Below are 26798 nucleotides of genomic sequence, written 5' to 3'. Positions count from 1 at the left end.
GTGTTCTCTATGCTGTTAGCAATGCAGCTTGGAAGCCAGTACTGAGGGTGCAACATGGGAATTGGAACTGTATTCTTGTGCACACCTCTTCCAGTCTGTCCGTCAAGCAGCTTCTGTTTTTCTGTCTCTCAGGCCAACAGTTTTACCGTCTCCTCGGTCTCTGCCCCCTCTTGGCTTCATCGTTTCATTATTGGAAAGAAAGGGCAAAACCTGGCCAAAATAACTCAGCAGATGCCAAAGGTATGAATGAGCTGGTTAGCTTAGCACCCTCTGATGTATAATATGGTTTAGTCCAGATCATGCTTTGTAGAAGAGAGAAATGTATTCTAGCATGGGTAAAAACAGAGAGGGAGTGACGCAGATTTTAATATTAAGAGGAGCCTCTCTCTTAGTTCTGTGAACACCACTCATCCTCTGTAGTTCTCATTTGTCGAGCCCTTCAAAGGAAGATTTATGTGGTACTGTTTTGAGAATTGATGTAGTAGGATACCTGCAAACACTGGCTTCTCCCTGGTGAGTTAGGTGAGATCTAGAGAGAGGCTGGGTGAGTGACTTCTCCAAAGCCCTTGCAGAATCCAGGGCACCACCAAAGCCTTGGACTCTAGACATTGTGATACGGCCTGAACTGTCAGTTCCCCACTTCTGAAACCATGGGAATGATGTGTGTACTTTGTGGGAAGGAAACCATCTCTTAATGGCAGGGATTGATGGCATCAGCCTGACTTAACAGCGTTGACCTGGCTTATATCTTGAAAAATTCTCACTGGATTCATTGCTCTGTCTCAAGGTTCACATCGAATTCACTGAAGGAGAAGATAAAATTACTTTGGAAGGACCTACAGAAGATGTGAATGTGGCTCAGGAACAGATTGAAGTCATGGTCAAGGATCTGGTAAGTTGGTATTACTAGTTCCAGTACATAAGAAGAAAGTGGGGGACAAGGGGCAACAGAGGTGTGTATTGCATCCATATGATGTCTTGACGTGCTTAACAGCGCCTGCAGAGTCGTGCAGCAGGTGGGTGAAGCCCTTGTTTAGGAAGCTCATCCATAGCATTCTTAAAAGAACAGCAGCAGATCTTAACTGTTCTGATGCAGAGAAGGAAGGATTCTCTTTCAGTCGTAACTGGAGAGGGAGATAAGTCCCTTTAAATGTTTCACAACCATGATGCTCTCAGCTTGAACCAGAGTCATGCTTCTGCTCTGCTTAATGGCAGGAGGAATGCTTGTCATGGGGGAGTAATTCAGGGCTCTGCTTGCTGCAGAACAATGTTTAAATTTCTTAGAAGCGTAACTTAAAGAGTTTGATAGCAGGTTCACTCTGTTATTTACTGCATGGGGCAAATATGCCAAGCCGAATGCTGCTGACCTTCTCTCCAGGAGCCTGATATCCGTTCACAAAGCAAACCTTCAGGTGTCTTCTGTCTCTGATAACCGTTCACTCCAGAGTGTGTGTCTTGGGGCTCCAGAGACAAACTTTCGGGCAAGGCCGCATCCATTGCGGTGCAAACTGTCAGGATTCCTCTTTCCCTGGTAACCATTTGCTGTGGAGTCTGTATTTTAAAACTCCAGTAGCAAACTTTCAAGCGAGGCCCGATAACTGTATGCAGAGCAGAATTTCAGGAGACAAAATTCTTAGAAAAATAGAAATTTAATGGAGCAGAAGAGCAGGAGAGCTGGCTCAAGCTGGATACTTACAGGGATATCCACCCAAGCATAGAAAACTAGAAACTTTTATATCTTTACAAACCATTCACTCTAAGATCCAGTCCAATAGCAAAATTTCACCACCAGGTCCTTTGCTCCCCATTGGACCCTTTTTCTCTGACTCCACGTGGGCCTTTGTTTTGTGCGGTTGTAGACCTTGGTTTTGGTCCATAACCTTGCAGGTGCCGTTTTGTCTGGATAAATCCTTTCTTAGCAAAGTGCAAAACAGGCCTCGCTCTGCAGACGTCTGCGATGTCTCTGTGTTGGCCTTGGATCGTTGTTTTCCCAGTCAGTTCTGTTTTTCCCAGCAAAACGCAAGCTGGACTTTATCTTGCAGGTGTTTAACGTAGTCTGCAGTTGCTTTTGGTAAATAAGAGCTTAAAATTTTAGCAAATCTAGTCTACTAAGTAACATGAATCAAAGAGTATGTTAAAAATCATACAGCCTTATAGCCCTAAATAGTCTATTACATTTGGTGTGCATCTACTTAAACTAAATGATTAATATTGAAGTTGAACTGGGCTCATCCACTCACCTGTGAGTAGTAAAACCATTGCCTCCTCTGGAGCCTGGACCAAACTGCTGCAGGTTTGGCTGGGGTTGTCAAGTGCGCAGTGTTTGTAGTTGACCGCAAGTAGCTGGAGAGCGAGTGCCACTGCTGGCAGTAGCTGTTACTTTGGACACAAGACAGAAGTAGTGGTGGCCTGCCCTGCCCAGCCCTGTGTCATTCTTTATAGATCAACCGGATGGATTATGCAGAAATCAATGTTGACCACAAATTCCACCGACACCTCATTGGCAAGAACGGAGCTAACAGTAAGTGGGGCCTTTCAAATACTTCCTGTCCTTGGACTCCCTGTGTTGAGTAGATCCTATCAGGGGCTTTCTAGCTCATCCAGGGTGCCGTCTCCATCACATTTCCTCTGTGCTTCTGAAAGGGTGTTGGCACAAGGAGGTAAATGGACAGTGAGGCCTTAGGGTGGCTTATATGTGTGAAAATGTCTTGGGAGATTGAACAGCGGTGGTATTACTTTGCTATGTTCTGGAAGAAATTTTTGGTTTTTTAGCTGGAGAATTGTGTAGTTGTTTTGTTTTTAAGTTGCTCTATGTGAATTACATTTTAGCAGCTGCTTGGGGGTAGTGGAGAGCTGCTTGAGGAGTTTCTCCCCAGAAAATAATTTGGGATTAGAAATGAATTATCATCTTCTAATCTAAATGTGGTGCTGGTTTTGGGGAAGAAACAAAGGCCTCACTCTGGCAAACAAACAATTTACTCTGTAGATGCCACAGTATTTGCTTGTACGGGTTCTTGTGTGGCACAGATATGCTCCCAGTGAACTCCAGGGTGAAAAGGCATTTCTCCCTGCTTCAACCCCACCCCACTGACCCCTTCTCAGAGGCTGGTTTACTCCATAAACAGCCTCCAAGCCTTGCTTCCTAGTCTTAGCCTAGCAGACTGTGTCACCACAGCCCTTGCATTGAAGTTAACAGGATTAAGGACCTCTACAAGGTGTCTGTGCGCATTCCTCCGGACAATGAGAAGAGCAACTTGATCAGAATTGAAGGAGACCCACAGGGGGTCCAACAGGCCAAGAAAGAGCTGCTGGAACTCGCTTCCCGTATGGTGAGTAGGATGTGATGCTTGAGAGGCCACAGGGTTTGAGCTCTTACATTCCCTTATAACCTTCTGGTGCAAGTGTGTGCCCCTTGCCCACCGAGCACTTGGACCTCATGACAAGTGTGAGTTCCTCTTCACAGATGTGTTCCTCTAGTCCCTTGGATACCCTTTCTCTGTCAACCTGGAGTGAATTTTGTCTAGAGGAGAAAAGAGGGACAATGCTGACGAATAAACTGTCAGGCAGCAAACTGGTAAATAAATGTATGTGGCCCTCCTGCTGAACACTCAATCTAACTCTGTTCTCATCAGGAAAATGAACGCACCAAGGACCTAATCATTGAACAGAAATTCCACCGGACCATCATTGGACAGAAGGGTGAGCGGATCCGGGAAATTCGGGAGAAATTCCCAGAGGTGAGGCTTTCTAGGAGATGAGGAACCCAGAAGGGATATTTCCTACTTGGGTAGCAGACACATCATCACTGAAGTAATAGATTTAGTGTCTTCTATACCTAATATGTATGAGAAGATTGTTCTTTTGGCCAGAGGCTGCTAACGTGGTTACCCTTTTCTGAATGGGAAAGGGCATGTGTAGAATCCCCCAACCTTTGCATGTGTCTGACACGGCAATTCTTGCGTTTTCTTGAGTTGACTATAGATGACCACCTCTTGCAGGTTATCATCAATTTCCCAGACCCTGCGCACAAGAGTGACATCGTCCAACTTAGAGGTCCCAAAAATGAGGTGGAGAAGTGCACCAAATACATGCAGAAGATGGTGGCAGACCTGGTAAGGGAGACTTGTGTCTGCTCTTCTCTCCTACGTGCCTGGCCAACCCTGGAGGCTCAGATAGGGCTGAAGCACATCAAGATGAGGGAGCTACAGATGCTCTTCTGGCTGGATGGGGGCGCAAGGGAGTGATACCTGTTATTTAAGGGCTATAGGAGAAGGTGCTTGCCTTCGTTTATTCTTGCAAGTCTCTCATATAGAGAACTTAATTGTGTGTAAGCCAAAAGCTTGTTTATCAAGTTCCTGGGATGGAGCTTAGTTTGTCATGACAGTGTGTAATCTTCAGTTCTCCCTTCCTTTCTCCCTTAGGTTGAAAACAGCTTTTCTATTTCTGTCCCCATCTTCAAACAATTCCACAAGAACATCATCGGGAAAGGAGGTGCCAACATCAAGAAGGTGAGATATCTTTACTATCTCTAGTGGTCATTTTGGTCACTGCCTGCAACTAAACCCCGCTTGCTGCTCTCTCCTGCTCAGTGGTGATGTCAAATACGACATCCAGGGGCTTTTTTCTGACATGGACACTTCTGAGACTTTTTTTCCTTTTTTGGCAGATCCGTGAAGAAAGCAACACCAAGATTGATCTCCCAGCAGAGAACAGCAACTCGGAGACAATTATTATCACAGGCAAGAAAGCAAACTGCGAGGCTGCTCGGCACAGAATTCTTGCCATCCAGAAGGAGCTGGTAAGTTAAATGACTGGCCCATTGCAGATTAGGAAATTGAAAATGTTGCTATAAGACATAAATACAGAAAAAGTGCTTGTAGTGTGGGAAGGCCGGAAGGAGACAAATGTGTCAGTATTTGTGACTCTTACACTGAAGTTTGTGGCTGTTCGTGTCAGGAGTAGCCAGTCTCAAACTCCTCTGGCTGTGCATTTCTTACACGCAGCTCTGTAAAGCTCCCAGCAGCGGGGGAGCTGGAGGGTGAGCAAAGTGGATGCACACAGGTTTCTGCACCTTGACTAACAGCCTGGTATTGTCCTCTCTTAGGCCAACATCACAGAGGTTGAGGTGTCTATTCCTTCCAAACTGCACAATTCCCTCATTGGCGCCAAAGGCCGCTTCATCCGCTCCATCATGGAGGAGTGTGGTGGAGTCCACATCCACTTCCCCACCGAGGGCTCTGGCAGTGACACTGTGACCATCAGGGGCCCAGCCCAGGATGTGGAGAAAGCCAAGAAACAACTGCTGCACCTGGCTGAGGAGAAGGTGAGCTTTGTCTCACAGGGGAAGGTGCAGATCGTTTTGGCCAGCTGTTTCTTTTCTGGGGTTGAAGTGCGCTCTGCATGTATTCAGATTTGAGAACTTTAGGTTACAAGACCTTGCTTTGACTTGGGAGTGACTGACTTGTCATTAATAGCAAGAAAAAAACCCCTTTCTAATAGCGGCATGTGAGCACGTTCTCCTGATTGGTTGTTTGTGGCTGCTGCCCGGCTTGCACCAGTCAGTTAGCAAATGGTTATGCTCCCTTGTGGGAGTGTCACCCTTCTGCCAGGGATGTCTTTTCTGCTCGTATTCCTACCAGCTGTGCTGAGTTAGCCTTCCAGCCCTGAGAACATCTTTTGGGTAGTGGTTTTAATTTAAGACACAGTTTACCTTTTTGACTTTGACAGCACGCTGCATCTACCTTGCTCTTGCAGCACTGTGTGTGGGTGCAGATTACATACCTACACGCTTACTGTTGATGCTGTTGTGTATTTTCTATATATTGACATGTTCTATGGTTAATTGACTCTTTTCAGCAAACAAAGAGTTACACCGTGGACCTCCGTGCAAAGCCAGAGTACCACAAATTCCTTATCGGTAAGGGGGGTGGCAACATCCGTAAGGTGCGTGACAACACCGGAGCCCGCATCATCTTCCCAACCTCTGAGGACAAAGATCAGGAGCTGATTACTATCATGGGAACTGAGGACGCTGTCAAAGAGGCGCAGAAGGAGTTGGAGGCCCTCATCAAGAACCTGGTATGAACTAACTTTTCCTACTTCCATGCCTATCACTGTAGCAAGATGTAATGAGTCAGCATGGAGGACCCACTTGTCCTGAAACCATCTGCTGCCCTTCATGGGAGCTCAGGAAGCTCCTCCTTACTATCAGTTGTTGGGAGAGGTTGTAAGGTGATTGCTGTTGTGTGCAGCAAACTCGTGCTTATCACTGGGACAGGTGGGATTGACTGGCTTTCGTCTGTTGGCAGGATAATGTGGTTGAAGACTCCATGGTGGTTGATCCCAAGCACCACCGCCACTTTGTCATCCGGAGAGGGCAAGTTCTGCGTGAGATTGCAGATGAGTATGGCGGTGTGATGGTCAGCTTCCCGCGCTCTGGCACCCAGAGCGACAAAGTCACCCTCAAGGGAGCCAAGGACTGTGTGGAGGCAGCCAAGAAACGCATCCAGGAGATCATTGAGGACCTGGTATGTCACGGGAAAGCTGTTTGTTCTATATTTTGTTGCTTCAAAAGTGCCCTTCTTGAATCTGCTGCACAGCCAAGCTTTACATGAACAAGTCCAACAGTAGTTGTGGGATTTGAAGCTTTGCTGTCAACACATAAAGTCTGCAGATTTTAGATCCCAGCCTGAGGAATGACAGCTGGCTCCAAGATAGCAATGCTGTATGGAGGAATTGCTTCCTCTGACCATCTTCCTAGTGTTTAGGAGTGGAAGTAGGAGGCCCTTCCATGGTGTACTTCTAGACATTAAAACATTGGAGCCGCCTTGTGCTTTTCTCTGCCTGGCCTTGGGCAGTGGTTGCTCTGTGGGGTTTCCTCTGCTGTTAGTATTGTCTTTTGGAAGCAGACAACTGTCAAACCTGTTCTCTTTCTTTCCTTCCGTCTTCATATTTTTCCTTTCTTCTAATGCTTTCTCTTCATGGTAATAAAGAGTTTGAGTTTTGGTCTTGGAAGCCTTCATTAAGAAATCCTCTGCTAACTTCTCTCAGAGAGGAGAGATTCTGGGAAACTTTCAGTTTTTCCCCTCCCAGCAGCTCCTACCTTTTGTAACTCCTTGCTTTGGCCATTATGGATTTCACCATGCACAAGCAGCCTGTTTTCTGGTGTGAAAGAGGCTGCATTGCAATAGAGCAACTCTGCTTTCTCACAGGAAGCTCAAGTGACAATCGAATGCACCATCCCTCAAAAGTTCCACCGCTCTATTATGGGCCCCAAAGGATCCCGAATCCAGCAGATCACCCGAGACTATGGTGTCCAGATCAAATTCCCTGACAGGGAGGAGAACCCAGGTATTATACCCATGGATGCATGCTCTCATGGTAGTTAGGGTAATCAAATGAGTGTAGTGTAATGTAGCCTACACTGTCTATCAGCAGAGATGTCCTGCTCACAATCTCTGGAGAACTTATCCCAGGTGTTCCCTGCGGTGTCCTTGAATCTGAGTTTAGCATCAGCCATGCCCTCTTGGGAAGAGTGGACAGTTTTAGGAGGTAAAACCACAGACCTGGCTATTCTGGATGTGTTCTCACCTCAGAGTGCGGGGAGTACGAGGACCTGCCCTGGCAAAAAGGGCTCTACAGGCTTGCCAGGGTCCCTCTGAGCTCTTGTGCTCTCATCGCTGGGTGCACTGAGTTCAGCACAGCTGGGACCCAGCACCAGCTATCCTGTACCATCCAGGGCTGTGCTGCTGAACTTCCCTGCCAGGAAAGAAACTGCCAGCCTCGCTGCCTCTGCTGATGTAGGAGAGCAGCCTCCACTCCCATAGTGCAACTGCAGGTCCTTTCTGTCCAGGCAAAGGCCATGTCAGTGCTGTCCGGAGAGGTGTGGAGGAGAGGAGACTGTCTCAGTGAATGATCTTGTTCTGCTCATTCCAGGCTAAGCTGTGGCAAACTGCCTATTCTAGGAGTGACCTCCACAGCAGTCTGTGGTGTCTGACCTCTTGTGGCAAAGCCCAGGCTGAGCCTGAGGAGCTAATGAGCAAGCAAGGAGCTCTCTGCATTTAACATGAGACTTTGTGTGTTTCCAGCTGTGCAAGAGAATGGCGAGGAAGGTGGGGAAGGCAGGGATGGGAAGGATGCGGATCCCAGCTCTCCAAAGAAGTGCGACATCATCATCATCTCTGGCCGCAGGGAGAAGTGTGAGGCAGCAAAGGAGGCACTGCAGGTACGTGGCTTTCTGAGCCCCTTGGCCCTGTGACGTAGTGATACCCTGATGCAAGAACCTCACTGCAGGCTTTCTTGGTGGTAATAAAAACTACTCAGTCAAGTTTGCAATCCAGGTGGTCTCTGATGCTAACTGGAAAGGTGGTGTGTGCCACTCAAGGGAAGTCCTCTCATTGCTCTGTGATGTAGCCTGATGACCTGAATCGTAGTGCCTGATGTCGCAGTTGCTGGAGCTTACAGGTAGCGCCAAGTTACTTGCCGTAAAAGCATGACGTGCTTCTTTTATCAACCACAGCTGGAAAGAGAGAAAGTCTGATTGAGGGTGAATCACTCTAGCTTTAGCAGGCCTTGCTATCCTCCTTTAGTGTTGTTGTCCAGGTCTCTGCTAGATGGAAGCCAAGGATATGAAAACAGCCTGTCCCCAGAGGTGGGGTTTAAGATTACTTGCTTGGAAGAAATGCTCTAATGCCCAACAGGTTATCTTGGTGTTCGCAGTTTTTTTTTCTTCCTGTCCTGATTACAAGGGGAAGTACCTCAGTTCAGCAACATGTTCTTTTGGGCAAGTGTATGGCAAGCTGAAAGACAGGAGGTATTTCAACTGATAAACTGTGCTTCCTCCTCTGCAGGCTCTGGTTCCTGTCACCATTGAGGTGGAAGTTCCCTTTGATCTTCACCGTTATGTCATTGGCCAGAAAGGAAGTGGGATCCGTAAAATGATGGATGAGTTTGAAGTAAGTTTGTAGAATCACAGATGGTTTGGGTTGAAGGACCCTTCCCAGCTCCCCCAGTGCCACCCCTGCCATGAGCAGGGACATCTTCACCAGCTCAGGTTGCTCAGATCCCCATCCAGCCTGGCCTGGGATGTCTCCAGGGATGGTTCATCCACCACCTCTCTGGCCGACCTGGGCCAGGCTCTCACCATTCTCACGGCAACAATTCCTTCCTCATATCCAGCCTGAATCTCCCTCCTTTAGTTTAAAACCATCACCCCTTGTCCTAGCTCAGCAGGCCCTGCTGAAAAGTCTGTCCCCATCTTTCTTATGGGCCCCTTTTAAGTCCAGAAAGGCTGCACTAAGGTCTCCCGGAACTTCTCTTCTGCAGCTGAACACCCCAATTCTCTCAGCTTGTCCTCCCAGCAGAGCTGTTCCAGCCTTGGATCATTCCTGGGGCTCCTCTGGCCTCCCCTCTCCAACAGGTCCATGTGTGTCCTGTGCTGAGGACCCAGAGCTGGACCAGCACTGCAGGGGGCTCTCACCAGAGCAGAACAGAGGGGCAGAATCCCCTCCCTTGACCTGCTGCCCAAGCTGCTGGTGATGCAGCCCAAAATACGATTGCCGTCTGGGCTGCAAGCGCACATGGCCGGGTCATGGCCAGTCTTTCACCCCCAGCACCCCCAAGTCCTTGTCCTGGAGGCTGTTCTCCATTCCTTCATCCCTAGCCTGGATTGATACTAGGGGTTGTTGCCCTGACCCAGGTGCAGGACCTTGCACTTGGCCTTGTTGAACGTCATGAGGTTCACGTGGGCCCACTTGTCCAGGTTGCTCTGGATGGCATCCTGTCCCTCAGGCGTGTCACTGGCACCGCTCAGCTTGCTGTCATCCGCGAACTGGCTGAGGATGCATTTGATCCCACTGTCAGTGTCATTGATGAAGATTCCCAGTACAGACCCCAAAGGGACATGACTTGTCACCGGTGTCCATCCAGACATTGAGCCACTGACCACTATTCTCTAGGTTTTAGCATCCAGCCAGTTCCTCATCCACCAAACAGTCCACCCACCAAATCCACACCTCTCCAATTTAGAGAGAAGGATGTTGTGGGGGACCGTGTCAAAGGCTTTACAGAAGTTCAGATAGACGACATCCATAGCCCTTCCTTTGTCCACTGATGTAGTTGCTCCACGTCACAGTGTTGCCCTTCCTCCCATCTCCTCTGTCCTGGAGAATCTGTAAGTAACCATGTTAGTGGTGATGTCAGTCAGTTGCAACACATGCAGGACCATTGTGGCTTGACCATGGAATACAGGTTCTGTAATAAGAAAATAAGACCTGTCTAATTTAGTCTCTGGCTCTGGGGCTTTGTGCTGAAGCTGTATGATCAGTGTTGATGCCATGAAGGTTGCACGACTTGTTTGGTGCCTACAGGGATTCCTCACCAGTGGGAGAGTTGTTTTTCTCCTAGGCTGGGCGAAACAGCTCTGCTGCACCCGTCTGTCTCCCCAGAAAGCTGGCACAGGGACTGCAGGGGGCTGAAGCCCTGCAGCAAAGCAATCTGATATAGATAACAGCTGAAGAAACAGGGTTCTGTGCAAAACCCATCTAGATGCAGTCCTGGGCAACTGACTCTAAATGGCCCTGCTTGAGCAGGGCGGTCAGACCAGAGACCGCCAGAGGTCCCTTCCGCTGTGGTTAAGGCTGTCTGGGTGGGAGCTGGTCTTGATGGCAAGGGAGAGCAGCGAGATGCAGTGATACAAAACAATCATCGGTACTTGTTACTCAGGTGAACATCCAGGTCCCTGCTCCTGAGCTGCAGTCGGATATCATCACCATCACTGGGCTGGCTACCAACCTGGACCGTGCCAAGGCTGGGCTGCTGGAAAGAGTGAAGGAACTGCAAGCCGAACAAGAGGATCGGGTAAGGCCTGTGCCTGTCCTTCTTTCTTGCAGCCAAACAAGGCTTTGGCCTCTGGGTGTTTCTTTCAGAAGCTGCACAGACTCCTGGAACCACTCTCCTTTTGAGAGCACCCTTAGCTGCTCTGTGGGTGTGGAGTCACCCAAATGGAACCTGTTTTACATGAACTGATAAGAAAGTTTTGGACTGCCCAGGGCTCTATGACACTTTCACATACCTCTAAGACACTGCTGGGTGGGAACCTTACTGTGCTAGGGGTCTGTGTACCTGTTCTCATTGAATCCTCATCACTGCTCTGAATAAACAGGTGAGGAATTAGTTTCGTGGTTGTTAGCTGCTTGTAGTTTCCTGCTGAACTTGCTGAAAGCACAGGGCCCCAGCAGACAGGCTCTTCTGTAGCCACGTACACTCAGGCATGACCCTGCAAAATCTGTTCCATGCATCTCAGAAGCCAAAAGGAGACACTGGGACTTAAGTGGACATCACTGGACCAGCTGTGGTGTGTGCCCTGTCATACCTCACTCTGCTTTTCCTGTTCCAGGCCTTGCGAAGCTTCAAACTGACAGTCACTGTGGATCCCAAGTATCACCCTAAAATCATTGGGCGGAAGGGAGCAGTGATCACCCAGATACGCACAGAGCATGAGGTCAACATCCAATTCCCTGACAAGGATGATGAAAGCCAGGTGAGAAGTTAGAGGGCTGCTGGTTGTCTCTGAGCACAGGAAGCACAGCATCTTCTCTGTGGCTCTGACCTCGCTGTGCCACCTTTGGATAAGGTGGAGGGTAGAGGGGATTAGCAGGGAGAAGGCTTTATACCTTTGGCTGCTTTATGAGCCTGGTCTCTTATGCATTTGCCTGCACCCCAGGCCCAAGACCAGATCACCATCACTGGCTATGAGAAGAATGCTGAGGCTGCCCGGGATGCCATCATGAAGATCGTTGGTGAGCTGGAGCAGATGGTCTCTGAGGATGTGACTCTGGACCATCGTGTTCACGCACGCATCATTGGTGCACGTGGTAAAGCCATCCGCAAAATCATGGATGAGTTCAAGGTGAGCGGGTGGGGTGATGCAGCACAGGCTGGGCTGGGCCAGTGGTGCCACTTGTTCCTGTGCTCAGAGCTTGGTAGCAGCTTGGTGCTGGGAGCTGAATTCAGGAGCGTGAGGCTCACACCTTGTGGTCCTTGCACCTTGTGCCTTTTGAGCACCTTCAGCTGGAACAGGCGCAAAAGAAAATCTGGTGCTGTCCTGCTCACCTCCAGCTCTGTCACCACAAGTAAGCAGAATCCCTAGGCCAGAGCACCCTGGTGTGCCCCAGGCAGCTGGGCTGTGTGGGCACCGCACCCAGTCACCCGCTGAAGCATCTGCAAGGACCTCAGCTGTGCACCACCCCTCCCCGAGCCAAGAGAGGGGAGCCTGAGCCCTTGCTGTGTTGCTGGAACACAGGCAGATGAGGAACCTGGAAATGCTTCCTCAGTGCGGTGGGTTTGCTTTGCAAACGGCACTGCGCTCTGTCACTCTGTGCAGCCCTTTCAGTGGGTTTCTCGCAGGCAGGGTTCCACGTGGTCTTCAAAGGGAGGAGCTGGTTATGTCAGCTGCTCCATTACTGCAGGTGGACAGTCAGGCCTGTTGCTGGGGGGCTCTGGGAGAGGACTGTGCCCAGATGCCCTCAGCTCAAGCTTAACTTGGGGAGATCCTCTGGATTTGTCTCTCTAGGCCTTGGCTTTCGGAATCCTGGCCCACTCTCAGGGCTCCAGATTAGGTGAAGTGAGCATCTTGGCTGAGCGCAGTTGCTGAAACAAGCTGTTTGGTTCCCAAAAGAGCAGCCTTTGATTTTGGTCCCATCTTGTGTGGCTTTCTTGCACCCATCTGGAAGGCAAGCTGCAAGAGAGGTCAGTGGCTGTGTATGGGATGGACTAAGCCAGCTCCATAAAGTGTTTGTCAGCCAGGATGACTCTGTGGAAGGGACAGAAAGCTTGTTGTGCTTCATGCTGATGGCTTCATGGTGAAAATGCTTGCAGCAGCGTAAGGACACTGGGCATGCAGCCCGCTGGAAGATGGGTCCCTACTGCAGACCCTGCTCTGCCTTCCTTCACAGGGAGCTGCAAGGCCAGGTATATTCCAGTGCAACTTCCAGCATCTGACCTAGGAAGGTCCTAAACAGACTTGCAGTGGTGAATAGATCGGGGCTTTTCTGTGAAGCTAATGATGAGGGTCACGGGGAGTCTGTGGCTTTTCACATGTGCAGGTGTAAGTCCTGTCCTGTTCCTTGTGTTGTAGGTGGATATTCGCTTTCCCCAGAGTGGAGCTCCTGACCCCAACTGTGTGACTGTGACAGGACTCCCTGAGAATGTTGAAGAAGCTATTGATCACATCTTGAACTTGGAGGAGGAATACGTAAGTGTTCAGCAAATCTGTGCAGGGTCTCAGCAAGGATTTACTCTGCCACAGAGATGGATGTGTGAAGTGTCTCCATGTGGTGTTTTCTACCACTGCATTGGAGAACTCAAGCCCTGTGCAGGTGGCAGTGAGTCCTCATCTGCAACTGTCCCTCAGGCCAGCTGGTCGCAGAGCCGCAGTCTGTGCTCGCTGAAGCACTGCAAGGACCGGCCCCACTGTCCAGGAGGGGACAGTGAATGCAGGACGCCTCCAGGATGTGCACATGCTGGCTTTGCTGCAACTTGCATCAGTTAGGAGTTGGTGGCCCTCAGGCTAGTGCAGAAACACTGTGTTTGGTCATTGTGGAACACGCTGGTGACTTTTGAATGGGTTTACAGTGTGGTGAGATATGGGGAGGAGGAACTATCCAGATCCCCCCCTAACTTGGCCGTGTTGCTGCAGCTTGCAGATGTGGTGGACAACGAGGCAATGCAGGTGTATATGAAGCCCTCTTCGCATGAAGAGTCCAAGGCCCCATCCAAGGGCTTTGTGGTGAGAGATGCCCCCTGGGCCACTGTCAACAATGAAAAGGTGAGTGCAGCTTGTGCTGCGGGCCTGGGGGCGCAGGGAGTGCGGCATCCTTCGCCAAGGACCTGCTCCGAGGTCTGGCCCTCTTATTTCGGCTGGGGAAACCAAGCATGCTCCTCCCTTGGGAGCAGAGACAGCAGTAAAGGGCTGTCCTGCTCTCCTGCGGTCCATGCAGGATGAGGGCAGGCCCAGACACTGCCTCTCCAGCTTCCAAAGGACTGCTGTCTCTTACCTGCACTGACTGCCACGCTGTGGAGCTGCTGGGGAATGGGGGACCCTTAGCAGAAAGTGTCCTGCCAGGTCATGTTGGTTTTAGGGGTGGGATGGGGCACTGGAGCTCGTGACTCGAACCAGCTGGGTGTTTACAGTTGTTGTGGCTGAGCGCTGGGCTGGGACGTGTGGCAGCTCTGTCCTCAGCTGCGCCGGTGCTGCCGAGGGACTGGCCTGACCCCGCTCCGCTGACTGACTGACTGAGACTGGGCCCTCGGAGCCCTGATCTGCTGCCATCTGCTCCTGTCTGCACCCTCCTAAATGTCATCTCTAGATGACGTCTCAGCCATCCACCCTGGACCATCCTAAGGACATCATAATTGTTTTCGTCCCTCACCCGTTGTCTCTGCTCGCGGGACATCAGAAATGCTGCTTAGCTCAGGGGACACTGTGCAGGTTCACAGCAGGGCAGGAGCTTAACTTGTTCCCTTTTTGTTTGCTCTAGGCCCCTGATATGAGCAGTTCTGAAGACTTCCCCAGCTTTGGGGCTCAAGTGGCCCCCAAGACTCTTCCCTGGGGACCCAAACGATAATGACCTGGAAGCAGAAACATCTCCTCCAGCCCGCTGACCTGACACTAACCTGCCACAAATACTTCCTGTCTGAAATCTGACCCAGCGGCTGGAGCACAAGTCAATTGCCCCAAGAGGTCTCCTAATGGTGTCTGGAGTGCTAGAGCCCATCCTGCTCCCCTCAGCTATCACCATGGCTAGGACCAACCCTCATCTCTTGATGGATATTCTTTCCTTCTTTGGAACAAGACTTCCACTCCGATTCAAACACTAAAAGTGTGTGTTTTTGTTAGAAACTTCATAATTGACTCAAAGTGGCTAAGATTTGCAGCTTCCCAAGCGCTAGCAGAGCAATCCGCTCTCTTGAGCATGTCTTACTAGGCATTCTCGCCTTCATTAGGAGACCTCCTTTACTGTGGCTAGGAATCTACTTCCTGTCTCATGACCTCAGGAAATAAATTTCCTTGACTTTCTAAAGCCAAAACGTTTGCCCTCTTTCCTTTGTGTTTATCCCAGGCCTTACCTTACCTTTGTAGAGTGCAATCAACTTTTTTTTTCCTTTTAACTGCCGAAGGTTCATTTAATGCTGAGAACTGACTGTGGGGAGAGCTTAAAATAATCTGGAAGGTCAGAAACTTGCTTTTTAAAGGAACAAAATCTTCAGTAGGCTGTAGAGGCAGCAGAGATCGAAGGGACCAGAACAACGTGCGGCTGCCCTGGTCAGGTAAAGCCCTGCGAGTGCAGCGAGCACAGCCCCGTCACCCCGAGCACAGCCCCAGCCCGCGCGCTCCGCGGGTCTTCCAGTGCGCGGTGACAGACCCCGCTCCTAGTTCCTCGCGTTTCCTCGTCCACCCTTCCCAGCAGGGCGAGCACGCAGGCGAGCCAGCGTGTGACGATACTGCTGGATGGGCCGGATCTGGGTTGGCCACGGTGGCTGCAGTGGCACGACCCAGGAGAAGCTGGTGGGAAGCGCAGCCTTGAGAAGCTGTAGTCCTCTGCTAGCACTGCGGCATCTAGGCTTGAGTGGTAGGGACACCTATTACTATTGCCTTCTTTCTACCTCAAAAGTCAGTACGATGGTGGCCTCTCAGCATAGGTGGGCAAGCGGCTGTTCCAGCTCTTGCCCTGGCTCCTAGAGCAGAAGCGTGGAAGAGAACCAAGAGGAGCCTTTAGTCTCCAAGTGGCTGCAGGAGCTCCTCTGAGGGAAGCTGAGCATGGTGACGGTCAGGCTGTGAAGCAGAGAGAACCGCAGGACTGCTTGCTGAGCTAGAATGGGGCTTGGCCCCAGGGCTGTAGGTGTGGCAGTGGCGAGCCAGGCTTCTGCTCTGCTGGCAGCGGGGGCTGCTGATGCGACCAGCCCTCCCCGAGGCTTCCATCGTATGGGCAGCAGAGGGTGATCCATGCTCTGTGCTCTGAGCTGCTGCACCCGGCCCTGCCATGGCTTCCTGGAATGGGGCTGTGTCCAAGCTCCTCCAGCCTGTAAGAGGAAAACCAGGTCTTTGTGGAGGGAGACAGGGAACGTGGGGCTTCTCTGGTCCCTCCTTCCCCTGCCTCGGTCCTAAAGAGGTTGTAGTCTGAGCCATTCCTCTATCCCAGCTGCTTCAGCTCTTGGACGAGCAGAGGTCCCTACCCTCTCTAGTGCTGCTTACGGAGCAAAGGCCCAGAACTCTGGCAGGCAGAGCCCGGCATTCTTGCCTTTCCTCCTCTCCAGCAGGCCTGACGTGCTGACGCTTCTCCTTCCCATGCCAGCTCTTCTTGGAAGAGGCTGCTACGCAGAAGTTGAAACAAAACCTCCCAGTGCTGTCTTTAAGTTTGAGAATGATGGAGCTGAGGGTGGCGCATTGCAGGTTGCCTGGCTGCCCCCGAAGGACAGGATGGTCAGACACCCCCCCATCTGCATCTGTCAGAAAATGGTTTATTACCCCTGTAGCTTAGGTCTGTCCTGTCACCAAGCCTGTTGCCCTCCCCCTGTTATGCCCCCCACGCCCTCACCAGTCGCACAGCTCGGCCTGAGTTACAGTTGGGGCACCACCAGCTGGGCTCGTGCCCCACAGCCCGACCCTCCACTCTAAAGAACGTCATGAAGTGATTGTACCGAGTACTGTCCCCCACCGCCCTTCTTCCACAGCAGACTGTGGCATGTGTCCATTCCCTCTCTTTGACGTCTTCCATATTGTACGTTTCCATAGCAATGATCCCTTGGCCTTAATTTTGGAATTTGGAGACTATATGCAAACATGTAAAAAGGCTCATGAGTATGGATGACACTGGAATTTTATAAATTCTAAAATAAAACCTGAAACAGCTTGGAGTGTCACGGATATTATTTCTACTGGTAGGACAAGACCCAAGGCAGCCCTGCTTGGCTGGGTTTAGCCCAGTTTGAGGAGTTCCAGCGTGCATGTGTGAGCTGCTGCGGCCATGCCTGTGCTGAGGTGAGTGCCTGGGCCGAGGGAGGCAGCATGGGCATCGTCCCAGGGAGGGCGTGCAGGGGAGGAGAGGGCAGCACCAGCTATGCTCCCTCCTGCTCACCACCGTAACCAGAGCCTCTGGTCTGCTGCTCCCTGAGAGGCAAAGCTCAGTTTTGGGGGCTGCCATGTCGGGGTCACAGCCTCTCCAGCTCACCGGCGCCTTGGGAGCTCTTCCACCCCAGCAGCAGCTCTCCCAGTGCCCCCATCCCTCCAGCTGTAGCTGCAGCCAGCACAGGAGGAGGCAGGAGAGGCAAGAGCAGGAGACTGCAGCCCTGCCCTGGAAGCGGAGCTGTGGCTGCGCTGTGCAGCTGCTGCAGGCACTGCCCTCTGCGAGCTCAGCATGGCCTCTTCATTCTGTGCTGGTCGTTAACTCGGTGCTGGAGGTACCTTGTGGTTACCGACAAGCTTGGACAAACACCCAGAGCCAGTGGCGTCCCTCCCCACGTCCCCAAACCGCGGGTGCCAGGCAGGCAGGGCTCCAGGCCGGCCCATGGGAGAGCCGGGGACAGCTGTTGGGTCCCAGCGCCATCCATGGGCCTCAGGCATGCTGCGCGGCTCAGCTGCTGGCCAGCTGCTCCGTTTCCCAGTCCCTGCCTGCAGCTTGATCCATGACGCTGGCCTTGCTTCTTGTCTCCTGTCTCTCCAAAAGAACCTGAACCACAGAAAAAGGAAGCCGGTGTTTGCACTAGCAAGAGCTGCCACAGCTCCTTACAGGGCGGACTTCTTGCTCAGCCTGTGCCTCTGCACAAGTTTAAAGCAAAAAAGGCTTAAAAGAAAGAGGTGGAGGGGCTGGTGCAGCCCACCTTGTTCTCAGCCAGGGCCTCCTTGGCCAGGTACTGTTCACGCTTCACCTTGACCTCTACAGACTCAGGAATGTCAGGTACCAGCCATGCGATCACACGTCCAATAAAGAAAACCACGTGCTGAAAGTGAGTGGGGACGCGCAGGTTGGCCGAGGTGGCAGGTCCTCACCCCTGCCCCAGCACTGAGCCCAGGCCCTGCAGCTGGTACCTCGAACAGGATGACGAAGCCCAAGCGTACGGCCAGCAGCTGCCAGTAAGTCAAGGTCAAGTTGCCATCTCGGTCCCTAAATGCTCTGTATCTGTGAGAGTAAAGTGCAGCCGTTGCTGCCTCTGTCCCCTTCACAGTGGGCATCACCATCACGCGTTGCTGCAGGAGCCAGCCCTTGGCCAACCTCAGCCCAACACCGGGGGGCCTTTCTCCCTTTCTCCTTTGCAGAACCACCTCCCACCACAACTCGAGAGCTTTGCTCCAGCCCCGGGTCAGGATGGGCAGACGACCTCCCACATCGCCCCATGAATGGGCACATTTGGCACAAGCTCAGCCCTGGGATGAGCCAGAGCTCTGAGGAGCTCAGGGCAGTGGGCCTGGCTGGAGGCTGCTGTGCTAAACAAAGTGTTTGCTGTGGTGGCAGCAGAGAAAAGCAAATCCAAGTCCAAGCAAATGAGGAGCAGAGCCAGACGAGGTGGGAGGGGGGCTCCTACCTGCACGTGGCGTTGCTCTGCAGGACAAAGTCCCACGGCGCATACGCTAAGGTGAAGTTCACGTAGCCACGCAGGCTGCTGTCGTGGACGTACTCATAGTACATGCGGGGCAGGAAATCGGAGGTGAAGGCGATGAGGAAGGCCTGGGAGCAGGGAGATGTGCTGCAGCAGGTCCTGCAGCCGGGGGAACACCCCAGGCCCACCAGCAGGGCCTCCTCTGTGCCCTCAGCCTGACAAACCAGACATGAATGCCACTTGGGCTTTGACAGCCGCTGGCTGCTCATGGCTCTGTGTCCTGGTCTCGCCCCGCAGATAAACCCGGGCAGGGCCACATGCCCTGGAGGGTGACGGCTTCCCACTGCCCGTGGCTGGAGCTGCACCTTCTGCACCCCAGGCACTGCAGCTCCCTTCGCCACTCAGCGTCTTACAGCGGTGAAACTTCCCCTACCCCCTCACCACCCGCCTGCCCCGCGTACGTTGCTGGTGACAGCCAGGTGAGCGATGGCCTCCAGGATGGAGAACCAGATGCCGATGCCCTGTGCTCGCTCGGCCACTGGCCGCCGGTAGTCACAGATGAACTTCTGGGCATCCAGGCGGATTTCCACCCAGTTGTTGAGGAGGGCAAAGAGGGGTGCCAGGGGACAGGCTGCCACAAAGATGGTGATGAAGCCAAACTGTAGGACTGGGAGGAAGAGCAGGGCGGGACAGGCTGAGAGACAGCAGCAGCAGCAGCTGCGGCATCTCCCAGCTCTGCCCTGGGCGTGTGGGGCAGCCGTTCCCCCTCCAGCACCCCTGGATGCTTGGGGCGAAAGCTCCCGCAGCCGGTCCTTTCCTCTGGGGACCTCCTGCATCCCCCTAGAGGCGCTCTCTCCTCCAGCGCTTCTGCCCTCCCCAACCCCGAGGCCAGTCCCTACCCATCTCCAGGTACTCATCAAACAGCCCCTCGAACACCAGCAGCTGGTGGTTCATGACCCAGGGTGGCTGCTCTGCCTCCTTCCTCGCCTTCTGGGTGGAGAGGAGCTTGTGCTTGTGCCACCAGCACTTCAGCTTCCTGGGGAGACAAGAGTGGCCGCTGTCCCCCGCTGCAGCCAGCCAGCATCGCTCACCGCCGAGCCCCACAGCACACCCGTGCCCCGAACCACCCGCCAGCCACGCCATACTCACGGGATGGCCACCTCCTGCACGTTGTTGATGATCTGCTTCCCCACCATGATGACCAGCAGCTCCTGTGCCAGCTCAATGAAGCACCCGCCTGGGATGCACTGCAGGGAGAGAGGGTCTCTCATCCCGCTGGGTCGGGCATGCGGGGATCGGAGGCCCCCCAGCACGCGCAGGTGTCCCTGCAGTGTGCACCAGCCCGGCCAGCACTCACCTCCTCGTTTCGGACCCCCAGAAAGCTCACGTAGTTCCCAGGGTAGCCGACGAACCTGCGGGAGCCACGGCAGAGCCGTGAGCAGGGACCCAGGGATGCGCCTGGAGTGGCCCCGAGGGAGGACAGGCTGCTTCTGGTTCATCCAGAGCCCTCATCTCCGCCACCACAGGGGACAAAAGGGCTCGTGGTGGGCGCCTCTGCTGGAGAAAGTCCCCGGTCCCGCTGGGACCAGCTGCACCAGTTAACCCACAGCAGGCTGGCACTACCCTGTGGCCCTGGGAAGGCTCCGCTCTCTGGTGGGACCATCTCCCCCCACCGCGGTGCTCCTGGCCCACGATAGCAGCAGCACTGCCCCGTCCTTCAGCCCTGCAAAGCCCAGAGGCCCCGAGGGCTGCAGGAGGTGGGGAAGAGCCCTGCTCCCCACAAAGGCCTTACTTGCCCTTGAAGAAGGCGACGTAAATGGGAGAGGAGTAGAAGGTGACAAACTGGAAGATGAACACTTTGAAGGTGAAGGCATCCTCGTACTTGGTCTGGGTGCGGTGCATCTCTGCGGGGGAGTGCGGGGATGTGGCCCTATGCTGCCCAGGGCGCTGTTCCACGTGGCGTGACTTGAAGCAGCGCCCCACAGTCCAGCGTCCCCGGACCTGGGGCAGTACCAATCGATGCACCTGGCACTTGGCTGTCTGCTTTGCACCGAAAAATAATCTTCTTCCGCTCTGCTCCGTATGAACAGCATTTGTGTCTCATTAAATGCAACAAAAATACCCCATATGCTTTTCTACCCCAGATCTCAAAAGTTAGCGTGGATATTTCCATCATACCCACCTAGAAGATAAACCCTACACTGGTTTTTTTTCTGCTGACGAAACACTTCTCCCTGAAGGTCTTGTTTTCGCAGCTCTCCTATACTCCATAAAGCCACCATCCTCTGGATTGTCAGCCAGCTTTCCCTGCTTTTGGGGCTCTGCCCTTACTGACTGCTCACTCCCATCAGTGTCTGGCTTGCAGGACCCTCACCAGCTTACCCCACTTGGTGAGGAAATGAGCCAGCGAAATATAGATCTTGGAGAGTATGAGGATGAAGATGAGGTTCACGACTGAGCCGGTGATGCTAGCGATGCGCGATGCCTGCAGGGAAAAGCAACACGCAGAGCACAGGGTGTTGCGAGCAAGCCCAGTAAGTGAAACATGTCTGGGAGTGGCTCTGGCCACCTCTTACCGAAGTCACAAACCAGAAGTACCCCGAGCTGGAGAGGAGGATGGCGAGCACCGCCTGGTAGAGGATAACAGAGACCAGGAACATCACCACCACGGCAATCTGCAAAGAGCACGTGGGATGTGAGCAGGGGGGCGTGGGCTTAGCGAGCAGAGAGCCACAGGTTCCGCCACAGGCCAGGGAGACCCGTGTTCATCCCCAGCTTAACCTGTGCTCTCTTAACCCAAATGGAGCCCACCCCACCATGTCCTGCTGCCCCAGGTCGGACGGTGGGCAGATGCTGCTGCAGCCCCACAATCCTACCATCATGATAATGACCATCGAGCCAGCCAAAATGCGGTGGAGGCGGCTGCGCTTGGGGAAATATGGCTCCTCTGCCCCCGTTATTGGGTTTATTATTGTCATGGGAGCCATGGCTGTGAACTGGGGTCGCGGCCGCTCCTGGGAAAGAGGGGGAAAGGCATCAGGAGTGGCTGGTGGCTGCGGTCCATGTGGTTTTGGGAGGCACTGTGGAGGGCCAGACCCCACCTCGATATCCTCGAACTCCGAGCAGTCCCATTGGTAAGCCAGGGACGCATTGGTGCGCTTCCAGAACTCCAGGAACAGCACTGCCCACAGGGACATGAAGACGCTGAAGAAGATGGTCCCACCGTGGTCAAAGAGCCGTCCTGCCTGCGGGCAGAGGGGGACTGAGGGACAGGCAGGGCAGCTGCCATGGCCAGGGCCGGGTCCTCGGTGTCCCCAGGCTGTGGGGCAGGCAGGGCAGGAAGGGAGAAGAGGCCACCTGGGAGCATTCACCGGGGAGGCACGGGGGGAGACGGGTGAGCGAGGAAGCACCGGGGCGGCAGGGGCTGAGGGCGGGGGGCAGACTGGGCCAGCATGGGCTAACATTGGGAATAGAGACCTCATCCTGGTCTTGAGCTGATCTCCAGGATCTCACCATGAATGTGCTGCAGATTTTGGAGAGCTGCCAGTAGGAACAATTCTTGCAGAGGGGACACATCCAGTATTGCTCTGCGCTCTCACAGATCTCCTGCCTACAAGCAAGGGAGGAGCAGCCAGCAGCCCATCAGGGCTCCCACCGTTCCCTGTTGGACCCTTTGCTGGCATTTTTGCACCAAGCACTGCAGTCGAGCCCCAGCAGCAGCACCAGCACATGGGGGTGCAGGTACCCCCCACCACCACCACCACCCCGGGAGTGAAGAGAAGGGGAGGGGCGAGGGGGAGGTCAGGGCACTTACGAAGGCACGTCATTGAACATCAGGAAAATGCCTGTGATGAACACCACCGTTCCCACCACCGCGGCAGGCAAGAGCCATCCTGTATAGAATCCTGGAGACAGTGGGATGGGGACGATGAGTCCTGCAGGCCTCTGCCACGAAGCCACAAGCAGCTCCAGCCACCAGGGACCTGCCCAAATGCAGCATAGCACTAGCCTAAAACCACACAGGCTTTGGAAGACCTGAGCATGGACTCAGACCTGCAAAGTAGCTATCAGACTCTAGCTAGTCCTTTCAGAACACAAGGGGCATGGCTAGTGCTGCCACCACTCACTGCCGTTGAAACAGAGAGCATCCCGGGGCAGAGCTGCACCTGCATCCCGGGGCAGAGCTGCACCTGCATCCCGGGGCAGAGCTGCACCTGCATCCCGGGGCAGAGCTGCACCTGCATCCCGGGGCACAGCTGCACCTGCATCCCGGGGCACAGCTGCACCTGCATCCCGGGGCAGAGCTGCACCTGCATCCCGGGGCAGAGCTGCATGTGCATCCCCTTCCCCGCACCACAAGGTCAGGGGAACCGATCCCCAGGGGACCCAAGGGCTGCAGGCAGGACTCACCCAGCCAGGCAAAGTAGAAAGCCACCTTCTCCCCAAAGTACTTGCGGATGTGATCCAGCGGCTGGTACTTGCTCCATTTCCCCCAGCTGGCCCAGTACTGGAAGAGGACTTGGCGCTGGCTGAGGCTGCCGGCAGCCGGCTCCTCCAGCTGCGGTTTGTAGGGGCCCTGCGGGGAGAGGCAGCGGTGGGCGCGGGGCTGGCGGGGGCGCGGGGTGGTCCCGGGGTGTCTCACCTCGTGCAGCGGGAAGGCGGCGGTGAAGACGTTCTCGCTCAGCAGCCGGTCCACCCCCACCTCCCGCTCCCTGGAGTGGCCGTACTGTGTCGTGGCCAGGATCTCGTGGAGCTGCAGGGCAATGCCGGGAGAGGTGAGGGGGATGCAGCTGTCCCCTGTGATAGGGAGATGGGTCCCCACCACCAGTCGGCTTTTCAGCTCCCAGATGGCAGGAGAAGGGTTTCTCCCCAAGCGTCTTAATTGCCTCTAGAGTTATTAGCACTCAGCAACCCAGTCTGGGACCTCTGAGACCACGAAAACACATCTGCTCACAGCACTTCACCCCCAGACTGTGACCAGGAAGGAGGAGCCGTGGCAGCCTCGGTGCTCACAATTTGGTGCCGCTGGGTGGTGGAGAAGAAGGTGTCCTGCTGATTGCTCCCCAGGAACCTGGAAGGGCACAGAGGAGCAGCTCAGCAGAGCCCAGTGCTCAGTAGAGGGGCTGCAGCATCCCTTCCCCACGGTGCCCACCAGCTGGGAACCACGTCCCAACACGGTCCCTCCTGTGCTCACCAGCACAGCTTGTTGGCCTTGAAGGGGCAGGTGTAGTAGTCCAGTGGCAGGCTGGGAACCTCCTGGGCCATCAGGTTGGGGATGCCCAGCTTCTGCAGCACACTGGCTGACCAGTTGGAGGTCTGTCTGGGCAGCGCCTGGATGGATGGCAGAAATGTCTCAGGAGGAGATAGCAGGAGCAAGAACGCACCAAGCTGGGGAGAACAGTGTCTGGGCTGTGCCAAATACAGGAGCCTGCTCTTCAAGGGCCAGGGAAAGAGGGGATGGGGCACTGGAGGAGAAGTTCAGAAGGGGAATGAGGTGGGATCCTACAACTGTGCGTGGGACAAGACTGGTGACTGGATACTACTGGGTTCACTAGGAAGCAAAGAGGCTGCAAACTCCACCAGAGACCCACAGCAAGCAGCTGCCCAGCCTGTCACCGAGAGTGGGGTATTGGGAGTGCCGGAAGCACCGTCCCCTATCCCGAGTGAGCTCGGGCACCGCAGCCCCTCACCTGCAGCGGCACACGGAGCCGCAGCTCCTCGGCGTAGTAGCAGAGCACGCTCCAGGGCGCGCTCAGCAGCAGGTAATGCACCACCTTCTTCTCCATGCAGGTCGTGTGCTGTTGGGAGGAGACCCCAGTGGAGATGAGGCTGCTGACTCCAGTGCAGGTCCCTGCAGGGGGCACTGGGGTGACTCCACACTGGTGTGGATCAGCTCAGCAGAGCTGACCCAGCAGAGAAGAGCACAAACGCCTCCCACCCCACACTCCAGCTCGGCTGCCCACAAACCTGGGCTCCCCTCCCACGTGAGGGCAACCATAGTGTGGCATTCCTCATCCCAGGTCACAGAGCACGCCTCTGGTTATCGGGGGGGGCAGAAATCTGAGGTCAGGTCCCTGGATACCTTCTCCATGTGGATCCCCGCAGCATGAAGATTGTCCAGAAACTTCTTCCGCCAGGTCTTGTGGATGGTGGCAGATCCGTCCTGCAAGCCGCTGTTCCCATGGCTGTCCTCCTGCACACTCAGCTCCCAAGGAACAGTTTCCCACACCAGGACAAAGTCTGCGGTGAGGAAAGGGAGCTCGCACCCACCCCATGGGCAGGAACAGCAGCAGATCCCAGAGCTGCCCCCATCCTGCGTGTCCCTCTCCTGCGGGACTTGGTGGTCTTGTGGGGCTGGGTGTTCTCTTGTGAGTAGAACAAGGTGTCGAGGGGAGGACATGCCTGCTCTGGAAGGGGCTGCCAGCCACCTTGCTTGGGGGTTTCTAGTGCAGGAGGAAGGAAGCTAGATGACCATTCTAACACGAGCTGGGGCCAGTGCCGTCTTGCAGAAGGGAAAGGCTTGAGCACCCAAGCAGGGCGGTGCTGCCAGGGCTTGCAGGAGGTCTGATGCCCTCTGGATGTGCTGTACAGACCAGCTACAGTAAGCAGGACCAGCTGCCACCAGCTCCAGCTGAGGAGCCCAGTGGCTTTCTCCACCCAACCCCAGGCTTCTCGCCAAGGTAGGAAGGCACCGGCCTCAAAGACCAGCGTTTCTCCCTCACCTATCTGTGTACAGCTGTCACTGAAGACGTTGACTGTGCTCTTCTGGTCCAGGGCTGAGCTGCTGGGCTGGAAGCAGGACATAGGGGGTAAAGAGAGCAGCGATTCCACGGGCAGCTCGGCTGGGAGGGAACAGACTGCAGCCACCCACCTGGGGGGTGTCAATGGCCTCCTCGCTCAGGCTGCCGTAGCAAGTGGCTCTGCCGGCCTGTCCCACCAGGCTGCAGTGGGGATCGTCCGCAGTCCTGCTCCGCCGCATGGCAAACCTTCGCGCCCTTTCCTCCTGCTGCTGGGAAGCAAACCCAGGCAACTGCGGACATCCCGCAGCCCCCCGCCTCTCCCGGCCGTGCCGCAGCCCTGGCGCTGGTGATGCGGCTGGCCTGGCTCCTCTGCCGGCCCCGCGGCTCCTGGCCACGGGTGATGACACCTGGGAACCCGCCCCACCCACCGTCAGGAATGCTTCCAGGTGGAGAACAAGGAGACACAAGCAGCCAGCGCTCTTGTGTGGTGTCCTCCCTTCACACCACCACCTAGACCCCCTCAAAGTGCCCCTCTCCCAAAGACATGGCGGGGACACTGTGGGGGGTCAGCTCTGCCACTGTGGGGAAGGACTTTCCGACGCTCCCCACAGAGTGACCCAGCTCAAAGGCACATCCACCAGCATGCACGACCTGGTGATGGAGAAGCCAGGGACACCCACTCCGCCCCAGAAATAGGGTCCAGTCCATGCACAAGCACAACACATCCAAAAGATGTGGCAGACAAGCTCTCCCAGCTCTCATTTTTGGAACTGGAAACACCTCAAGAAGCTGAGGTATGAGATGGGAACCTCACGCAACGGCTGACACTGGCTCAGAAACACAGGAGTTGAATAATAACCCAAAAAGATGACTTCTGTAGAGGTGGGGTGACCAGGAGGGTGTCACAGCAGCATGAGCTGCCAGGCCGGGAGGACGCTGCACATGCAGTGAAAGGAAAAAGTTCTCTTCCAATGCACCATCTACCTAAAAAAAGGAGCCCAGGAACCTCCATGTGTCCTTCATTAACATATTTTGTTACCATGAAGACTGTTACTGATCGGGGAAAGAGCTGCTGGTTTGATTTTGTCCTCCTTGAGTCAGATGTTTGTGCTCTAGCTGACTTGGTGGTTGCATCCCAAAGCGCTGGATAAAAGCCACCAGCAGCACTGCCCACAGCGAGGACAACACGTCAGCCAGGGAAGCCAGCTCCATCAGTAACAGAGCGGGGTAAATGCGTTCCCATTTCTCCAGATCTCTGTGGGGGCCTGGCCCAATTCGTTATCACATCACGCAATGTGCCCAGAGCCACAGCCTGCTACACCGGGGCTCTGAGCTCGTTGCTGAACAGCAAGGAAATGGAGTTGGCATTACTAATGATGTCAGGTTGCTCCTCCAAAACAATGTGGCTCTTCATTTTTACTTTCGAGGCAGGTGGTGTAAAAGAAGAAACTCCAGACAGTCTCA

The 26798-nt window shown here is 54.2% G+C and overlaps 2 protein-coding genes across 3 annotated transcripts in view; one reads left to right on the top strand and one right to left on the bottom strand.

Annotated features, from left to right (window-relative positions):
• Nucleotides 1-15087, top strand: part of HDLBP (high density lipoprotein binding protein) — a 39139-nt gene extending 24052 nt beyond the window's left edge. For both annotated transcript variants that reach the window (XM_065844968.2, XM_065844969.2), the window contains exons 9-28: nt 133-240; nt 788-892; nt 2443-2521; nt 3190-3329; nt 3633-3737; nt 3999-4112; nt 4422-4508; nt 4667-4798; nt 5105-5323; nt 5857-6078; nt 6309-6527; nt 7212-7350; nt 8088-8224; nt 8850-8954; nt 10723-10857; nt 11396-11539; nt 11723-11908; nt 13136-13252; nt 13697-13825; nt 14538-15087. In XM_065844968.2, coding sequence (XP_065701040.1) covers nt 133-240; nt 788-892; nt 2443-2521; nt 3190-3329; nt 3633-3737; nt 3999-4112; nt 4422-4508; nt 4667-4798; nt 5105-5323; nt 5857-6078; nt 6309-6527; nt 7212-7350; nt 8088-8224; nt 8850-8954; nt 10723-10857; nt 11396-11539; nt 11723-11908; nt 13136-13252; nt 13697-13825; nt 14538-14624 — 2709 coding nt within the window. In that variant the 3' untranslated portion in view covers nt 14625-15087. The remainder of the gene's footprint in view (nt 1-132; nt 241-787; nt 893-2442; nt 2522-3189; nt 3330-3632; nt 3738-3998; nt 4113-4421; nt 4509-4666; nt 4799-5104; nt 5324-5856; nt 6079-6308; nt 6528-7211; nt 7351-8087; nt 8225-8849; nt 8955-10722; nt 10858-11395; nt 11540-11722; nt 11909-13135; nt 13253-13696; nt 13826-14537) is intronic.
• Nucleotides 15088-15671: 584 nt separating this feature from the next.
• On the bottom strand, nt 15672-25573 carry ANO7 (anoctamin 7). Its single transcript, XM_065844695.1, has 24 exons — nt 25466-25573; nt 25317-25383; nt 24677-24834; nt 24285-24392; nt 23789-23925; nt 23608-23665; nt 23237-23347; nt 23005-23170; nt 22409-22577; nt 21952-22018; nt 21696-21839; nt 21411-21608; nt 21171-21269; nt 20977-21079; nt 20387-20498; nt 19952-20006; nt 19744-19841; nt 19494-19630; nt 19056-19261; nt 18580-18722; nt 18086-18176; nt 17878-17997; nt 16299-16459; nt 15672-15735 (listed from the first exon to the last, which is right to left on the bottom strand). Exons 1-24 carry the CDS (start codon nt 25571-25573, stop codon nt 15672-15674), a joined length of 2880 nt encoding a protein of 959 aa, XP_065700767.1.
• Between the last annotated feature and the right edge of the window lie 1225 nt (nt 25574-26798).

This window comes from Patagioenas fasciata, chromosome 9 (genome assembly GCF_037038585.1).
Source record: "Patagioenas fasciata isolate bPatFas1 chromosome 9, bPatFas1.hap1, whole genome shotgun sequence".
In the NCBI taxonomy this organism is placed as follows: domain Eukaryota; kingdom Metazoa; phylum Chordata; class Aves; order Columbiformes; family Columbidae; genus Patagioenas; species Patagioenas fasciata.
This window is presented reverse-complemented; position numbering and strand designations above follow the sequence as displayed.

What these genes read in the sequence shown, in the direction of transcription:
- ANO7 (XM_065844695.1), bottom strand. Translation starts at nt 25,573, where the DNA reads ATGCGGCGGAGCAGGACTGCGGACGATCCCCACTGCAGCCTGGTGGGA. An exon ending in GTGCAGGAGGTGGCCATCCC is followed by an intron (nt 19,631 to 19,743) that starts GTGAGTATGGCG and finishes TTGTCTCCCCAG; the next exon opens with GAAGCTGAAGTGCTGGTGGC. An exon ending in ACCTGGCTGTCACCAGCAAC is followed by an intron (nt 18,723 to 19,055) that starts GTACGCGGGGCA and finishes CCCTGCTCCCAG; the next exon opens with GCCTTCCTCATCGCCTTCAC.